The 7,796-nt window shown below is 50.8% G+C and overlaps 1 protein-coding gene across 1 annotated transcript; it reads left to right on the top strand.

Moving 5' to 3' along the window:
• Positions 1-5,819: 5,819 nt before the first annotated feature.
• On the top strand, positions 5,820-7,463 carry Rln3 (relaxin 3). Its single transcript, XM_076847998.2, has 2 exons — positions 5,820-6,009; positions 7,225-7,463. The coding sequence occupies exons 1-2, from the start codon at positions 5,820-5,822 to the stop codon at positions 7,461-7,463; spliced, it is 429 nt and encodes a 142-aa protein (XP_076704113.2).
• The last annotated feature ends 333 nt before the right edge of the window (positions 7,464-7,796 follow it).

Below are 7,796 nucleotides of genomic sequence, written 5' to 3'. Positions count from 1 at the left end.
AGGGTGCCACCCAGACACGGCGGCAGGCGGAGTGTTGCTGGGTGCAGCCCGTCTTGGAGTCGGACATCAGGTGTGTCCCAGCTACTTGGGAGGCTGAGGCAGGAGGATCCCTTGAGGCCGGGAGTTTGAGGCTGGCATGGGCAACATGGGAAGACCGCATCTCAAAAAAAAAAAAAAACAAAAAAACCTACTGGAGGTCCTTCTTCATTTTACCTAAAGGAAGAGTTGGAGCATAAAGGGATGGACAGAGATCTAAAACCAAAACAGAACCTGAGAGGCATTTCCTAAGTAGATGGAGTTGAGGGAAGAGGCTTGATGTATATCTCCAGGAACATGTATCAGCCTGTTCTATTTCTGCCTTTTTGCAGAGGAACAACTTCTTAAAAGTATATATTTATTTCTTAGTTGTAGTTGGACACAATACCATTATTTCACTTATTTATTTTTATGTGGTGCTGAGGATGAACCCAGGGTCCCATATGTGCAAGGCGAGCGCTCTACCACTGAGCCGCAACCCAGCCCTAGGAGAAGCAACTTTTTTAAAAAATATATTTTTAGTTGTAGATGATCACAATACCTTTGTGTGTGTGTCTCTGTGTGTGTGTGTGTGGGGGGGTATTAGGGATTAGAACCCAGGGCCTTGTGCATGCAAGGCAAGCACTCTACCAACTGAGCTATGTCCCCAGCCCACAATACCCTTATTTTATTTATTTTTATGTGGTGCTGAGGACGGAACCCAGAGCCTCCCATGTGCCAGGCAAGTGCTCCACCACGGAGCCCCAGCCCCAGCCTGAGAGGCAACATTTTGCCAAGAGGAAGTTAAAGGAAGTAATAACCGCTTTGTCTCAAAAGCAGCAAGAACAACTAAATCACCACACACACACACACACACACACACACACAGTGACAACGACAACAATGTGGCGCTGAGCTAAAAGGATGCAGACAAGGTCTAGTTACCCGAGGCTGTTGTGCTAATTACAGGGAACTCCTGCAAACATACAGAATGGTACCTTACCCATGGGTAAGGCCCTTGGGTAAGGCCCTGGGATCCATCCCCAGTTCCGGCAAGAAAACAGGAAAGAAGAAAAAGAATTTCAGAGACCCTGGGAAATGTGAGCATGTACTTGGTATGAGAGGCACAATTTGTTAAGATAATGGCATTGAATTATGTAGGAAGATGTCCTTATTTTTCCCCAATGCATGTATTTTGACACTCCTGCTAGTGAGGTTGCAATGATATGGCATATGCATAAATCACCTGGCTCAAAATTGAGCATGTATAAGTCCCTAATGAATGTTAATGGCCGTTTTTAAAGAAGTTTGGAGAAATGGCAAACTGAAAAAAAAATATTTAACTCATTTCATCATCAGATGACAAGTTTCCTTAATATGCAAAGAACTCCTAGGAATCAAGAAGAAAAAGATCTACCACCCAAAAGAATCATGGCCAGGAAAGGTACCTAGAGAGTAAAGAGAAAGCCATAAATAGCTCCAAACACATGGAACCCTGCTCTGCCCAGCTCTTGATAAGAGAAATGCAAATTTTTCTCTCCTCTGAGATCCTATTTTTCACCTGCGTGTTGGTGAAAATCCAAAGTTTGATACGAAACCAATAAGGGAGAAGAAACATTCCTGGAAAAAATGTGAATTGATTTTGACAATTTTGACAATATATGCAAAAAATAGTAAATGTGCACAACCTCTGAGTCAGAAATCCCACTTTGGAGAATCTATGAACAGATACACTTGCATATGTGTGAAATGATGTTTGTGCAAACTCCTGATTGCAGAAATGGGTGGGGAAAAATGTCCCCCAGAGTGACATCAACTATGGGCATCCGCGTGGAGGGTGACCACCGCTGCAAAAAAAGTCAACCAGGATGCACAAAGACAGTCCGGATGGGGCAGCGGGGTGCGGGGACTTGTGAGGAAGGCTGCCTTTCACTGAATTCCTGGCATATGCCACCACACGGACAATTTTTTTTTTTTTTTTTTTTTTTTTGTACCAAGGATTGAACCCAGGGCCCAGGGGCACTTAACCACTGAGCCACATCCCCAGCCCCCCACCCTTTTTTTTTTTTTTGTATTTTATTTAGAGACAGGGCCTCACTAAATTGCTGAGGCTGGCTTTGAACTCGCAATCCTCCTGCCTCAGCCTCTTGAGCCGCTGGGATGACAGACGTGCACCCCTGCTCCCGGCTTGCACAGATGAATTCTAACAACACTGTGCTCAGGGAGGAGTCAGACACGGGACCCAGTGCTCACCACACCCCCAGCCCTTATTTTATTTGTTTATTTATCATTTTAAATGGAAACTCTGCAGCTGGGGCGGTGGCTCAGTGGTAGAGCACTTGCCTGGCATGTGTGAGGCCCTGGGTTCCATTCTCAGCACCACATATAAGTGAATGGAATAAAGGTTCAACAATATCTAAAAAAATATTTTTAAAATGTGAATACAGGACTTTATTCCCCTTCCCTCTACTTTTTAAGTCAAAAGTAACATATTCAGTTGGGGGGGTGGGGTACATGTCTGTAATCCCAGATACTCAGGAGGCTGAGGCAGGAGGACTAAGAGTTTGAGGCCAGCCTCAGCAACTTAGAGGAAATTTGTCTCAAAACAAAATAAAAAAGGATGGCAGGAGGTGGGGAGCTCAGGATATGATCAGGATATGATCCCCAGGACCATACACACACAAAGTAACATGTTTAACAATTTTTAAGATGTTTAATAGTTTTTTTTTTATTGTGGTACAATATACATAAAATTTATCATTTTAAACATTCTTAAGCATACAATTAAGTGGCATTAAGGGTATTCACATTGGTGTAAACATCTCTACTATCCAGCTCCTGAACTTAAAACAAAATCATTTTATTTTATTTATTTATTTGTATCATTTTTGTTTTCAGTGCTGGGATGAAACCCAGGCCTTGTGCACCCCCCCCACACCCCATACCAGGAATTGAACCCAGGGGTGCTTTACCACTGAGCAACATCACCAGCCCTTTTTTGTGTTTTATTTAGAGACAGCGTCTCCCTAAATTGCTTAGGGCCTCGCTAAATTGCTGAATTTAACTTTGAATTCATGATCCTCCAGCCTCAGCCTCCTGAGTCACTGAGATTACTGGCTTGTGTCACCACACCCAGCTCCTGTCTCTTTAAGGACACTTGTCATTGGATTTTAGGACCCACCTGGCAATCCAGGATGACCCATCTTAAGGTCATGATTCATCTGCAAGGGTTCTTTTCTCCAATGAGGTCACACTGGGGCTGGGATATTGCTGGTGGTAGAGCCCTGGCCTTGCAGGTGACAGCCCTGGAGGGAGGGTGGGGACCGATCCCCATTCAACTCACCACACCTGCCTGGAGCTCACAAACTTACCCAACAGCCTGCTGGGTGCACCTCTTATCCCCATCTTCCCCTGAACTCAGAGAGGTGTGTGGCTCTGTCCAAGGTCACACAGGAAGGAGGATTCCAGCCCGATGGAGCCCAAATTTCTGATTCTTTGTGAGGCACCAAAGAGATGTCTGGCTTCTATCAGTTAAATCAGTCGGCAAAAGTCTCCCCAGTGTGTCCCTCCCCAGCCTCGGGGCCAGTCATCAGCTCTGAGGGAAGGGCCCAAGGGCATGTCCCCAAGGCGTCACCCTGAGGAAAGGCGGAGGGTAAGAGCAGATTGTTCATCAGCCCTTTAGAAGCAGAACAGTCAGGACGTGGCCCTTGGCCCCAACACCCACACAGGGCAACCCAGGCCCGGAACTGGTCATGGAGAAAGGACTCGGGGAGAAAGTTCTACCCAGAGGGACCGATGCCGAGGAGCGTTGGAAGAATCTGATGCTCCCGTCGAGCCTTTCCTGTTATATAGACGAGGAACCCAAGGCACAGAGAGGTGAACTGACATTCCCAAGCTCACACAGCGGGAAAGGGGCAGAGCAGGGAGTCCACTCAGGCCTCCCTGTCACCAGAACTCCTCCTTTTGTCCTCAGATTTTAGATTGAGATAAAACTGATGTGACATAAAATAAGCTGTGTGTGTAGAGGGCTGGGGGTGGACCCTTGCACGGGCTTCGCACATGCTCTACCACCGAGTCCCACCCCTGGCCCGGGATGGCCACCTACCTGTGCGCTCAACTGTCCTCAGTCCACACACGGGTTCTTCAGCCACCCCTCGGTCTAGATCCCAAACATCGTCATCATCCCCTAAGGAGGCCCCAGAGCCGTTAGCGGTCACTCCCTAGTCCCCCCACCCTGGCCCTCTTTCTGTCCCTGGCTTGGCCTGTTCTGGTCATTTCTATAAGTGGACCCATGCCATGTGTGGCCCTTTGTGTCCAGCGTCTCTCGCTCAGCGTCGGTTTCGAGGTCCGTCCGTGTAGCTCGGCTCAGAACAGAGGTCCCTGAGGGATGTCTGCAGATACCACAATCCACGGGCATTCACGTCCTTACTCTAAAAGGGTGCAGGGGTCCCCTGTAACCCACACACATCCTCCCACAGATTCAAAAACCTCCTGAATTACTTAGGATGCCCAACACCATGTGAATGCTATGCGCATAATTGTTGTACTGCACTCTTTAGAGCTAATGACAAGAAAAAGTCTGTTGTTCAGTACAAATGCAGGTGTGTGTGTGTGTGTGTGTGTGTGTGTGTGTGTGGGGTTGGGATCAGACCCAGGGCACAGCTGGGCGCGGTGGTGCACGCCTGTCATCCCAGCAGCTCAGGAGGCTGGGGCAGGAGGATCTTGAGTTCAGAGCCCACCTCAGCAACAGTGAGGCGCTAAGCAGCTCAGTGAGACCCTGTCTCTAAATAAAATACAAAATAGGGCTGCGGATGTGGCTCAGTGGTCGAGTGTCCCCAAGTTCAATCCCCAGAACCGCCCCCCCCAAAAAAAAATCCCAGAGCCCACTGGGTAAACACTTTACCATTGAGCTGCACCCCAGTCCTCTGTTTAATTGAGACAAGGTCTCACTGGGTTGCTGAGGTTGGCCTCAAACTTGTGATCCTCTTGCCTCAGCCTAGCTCCCTGAGTAGCGGGGGTATGGCTGGGTGCCCACCCGATGCAATATTTTCTAAGAGTACTTTCCCGCAGTTGGCTGAATTCAGGGGTTCAGAGAGCCAACTATTTTTTTATACGGCTGAATAAATCCCCTTGTCGGGTGCCACGATTTGGATGTGGAGTGTCGGTTTTGCAATGTGACAGGTTCTGGTGACATGCACGGTGGTGTGGATACACTCGGTGCCACTGCGCTGCACACTGACAGTGGGTTCCAATGGTAAAGTGGGTGTTCTGTGTATTTGGCGCATGGTGGCTGGATGGCACTGGGACTCGGTGATCTCTGGTTGCTTTTGGTTTTTTGTTTGGCAGGGCTGAGGGTAGAACCCAGGGCCTTGTGCACGCTAGGCAGGCGCTCTGCCCCCGAGGTGTGCCCCAGCCCCTTGTGCTGAGGTTTGCTCAAGTTCAAAGATGTCATTACAGGGCTGGGGACACAGCTTTGTGGTAAAGCACTCGCCTGGCACACAGATACCCTGGGCTCCATCTCCAGCACCATAAAAAAAAAAAAAAAAAAAGCGCTCTTGTCTCTCTGTTGAAGATGACAGCGAGCTCAGCCACATCACTCTGTCCCTGGCAAAAGGTTATCACTCAGCAGGGCAAACGGGAAAGGTCGCCTTGGGGGGCCGTGCTGCCTTCCCTCTGCTGGGGGAGATAAAGGAGGTCACCCAGCTTCCTCCGGGCAGGGAGGGGGAGCCGCGGTGTATAAATGGGGGCCAGGAAGCAGCGGAGGCGCTGACCCACGCGGGCACCTGAGGCGTCGTCTGCTCAGCATGGCCAAGTTCACGCTGCTGCTGCTGCTGGCCCTGGCGGTGCTGGCGGGGCAGCTGTGGCTGGTGGCCGAGGCCCGGGCAGCGCCCTACGGGGTGAAGCTTTGTGGCCGTGAATTCATCCGAGCGGTCATCTTCACCTGCGGAGGCTCCCGGTGGAGGCGGTCAGGCCTCCTGGCCCCCGAAGCTATGGGTGAGGCCGGGAGGAACCGGAGGAGGAGGGAACAGAGGGCCCGATGGGTCCAGGGAGCCCGGGAGCGAGATGCTGGGACGAGAGGCCCTAGGAGTAGGACCCCTTCCCTACCACGTTCATCTGGGCGCCCTGCCCAGCCTTGAAGCAGTAGCCAGGGATCGCAGTGGCCAGGGATCAGGGATTGGCACAGCCACCGGGCAGGGAAGGGGGCAGCCAGCCTCCCCAGAGGCTATTTCCCGAGTTCCTTCCGAGTGCCCAGCCCACGCTCAGCAAGGCTGTGGGGGGGACCACAAAGTCCTGAAGATCGGGGCACTTTCCGGTCCACTCGGGCAGGTAGGGTGAGCCATGGGTGTGTTGGTGGCTAGATTCTGCTGACCAGCAGGTGACCCCCCGCCCAGCATCCTGATTCCCCTCCAGAGATCCAGTCCGGGAATCTTGCCGAATGGTTAAATGGTGCGATTCAGTCAAGGCAGATAAGAGTGAAGGGTGGAGGTGATGGGGAGAAGGGGCGTGGATGGACGCACGGATGATGGATGGATGGACAGATATGTGTGTGGACCCAGAATGCACAGGGACTGGGCTCACTTAGTAGTTTTATGACTTAATAGCTGTGTGTTCTCATGCAAGTCATTTTCTCCTTGCCCCTGAAAAGTGGGTTGACAATGACAGCACACCCACCTCATGTGGTTACCATTGAGAGGAAAAACCCATAAATGCACTTACAACGGTGTCTGGCACACAGCTAAGTGCTCAGTAAACAATCAGTGCTATTTTGAGTGCTTATCATGTGCCCAATATTGTTGTAAGTTTTTATTGGTATTAAGTCTTCTACTCCATGTAAAATTCGAGAAAATAGGAGTTATTTCCTCCACCATGTTGATAAGGAAACAGAGACTGAGAAAAGTAAGTTCACCTGGTGACCACTATAACTTGGAGAGCTATCTCCCAAAGCATGCTCTTAAACATCATGTCCTCAATAAATAAAGAGTAGGAGGAAATAAATTACGGGGAAACCAAGCTTAAGTCAGGTTGAACGATCTGCCCACTGAAACTGTTGGCAGAGCCAGAACACCAGCCCAGGACTGAGTGGAATCAACATGTTGAGTCACAAGGCAGAATCACAAGCGCAGAGAAGAAGCTGAGACAGTCAGTGGCCAACATTCCAGTCAGAGTAGCAGCTGAGTCCCAAGCCACAACTCTCTCCATCTTTTACAGGGGACATCTTCCCGGATGCAGACACTGATGCAGACAGCCTGGCAGGCGAGCTGGACCAAGCTGTGGGCTCCAATGAGTGGCTGGCCCTCACCAAATCTCCCCAGGCCTTCTATGGTGGTCAACCCAGCTGGCAGGGGACCTCTGGGGCTCTTAGGGGCAGCCGAGATGTCCTAGCTGGCCTGTCCAGCAACTGCTGCAAGTGGGGGTGCAGCAAAAGTGAAATCAGCAGCCTCTGCTAGGCCAGCAGCTGAGCAGCCAGCGGACACCCAGCGCGGCCAGCCACTGGCCTGTCTGACCGGCACCTGTCTTTCTCACACTCATTCATCTTCAAGCCCCAGAGGCCAGGTGCCGTGAGCTCAGCCAGTCTCCTCGCCCCCACTCATCCAACTAAACACCTTGACCTGGGGCCCTAGGCCAGCTCTGTCCTTCCCTAGCCACATGGGGACCCCTGATCTTGACTTCTGACCTCGCCCCAACATCAGCCATGTCTCGGCCTGGCCCACACAGTCCCGTGTTCCTACTCTACCCAAACTGGCCCCAGGAAGACCTCTGCTCGACGCATGGCCCCAACT

The sequence above is a fragment of the Callospermophilus lateralis genome, chromosome 1 (assembly GCF_048772815.1).
Source record: "Callospermophilus lateralis isolate mCalLat2 chromosome 1, mCalLat2.hap1, whole genome shotgun sequence".
In the NCBI taxonomy this organism is placed as follows: Eukaryota; Metazoa; Chordata; class Mammalia; order Rodentia; family Sciuridae; genus Callospermophilus; species Callospermophilus lateralis.
The sequence above is the reverse complement of the archived record's forward strand: the minus strand, read 5'-3'. Positions and strand labels throughout refer to the sequence as shown.

Coding starts and splice junctions, on each gene's coding strand:
- Rln3 (XM_076847998.2), top strand. CDS start 5,820: ATGGCCAAGTTCACGCTGCTGCTGCTGCTGGCCCTGGCGGTGCTGGCG. Junction 6,010..7,224: donor CCTGGCCCCCGAAGCTATGG/GTGAGGCCGGGA, acceptor CATCTTTTACAG/GGGACATCTTCCCGGATGCA.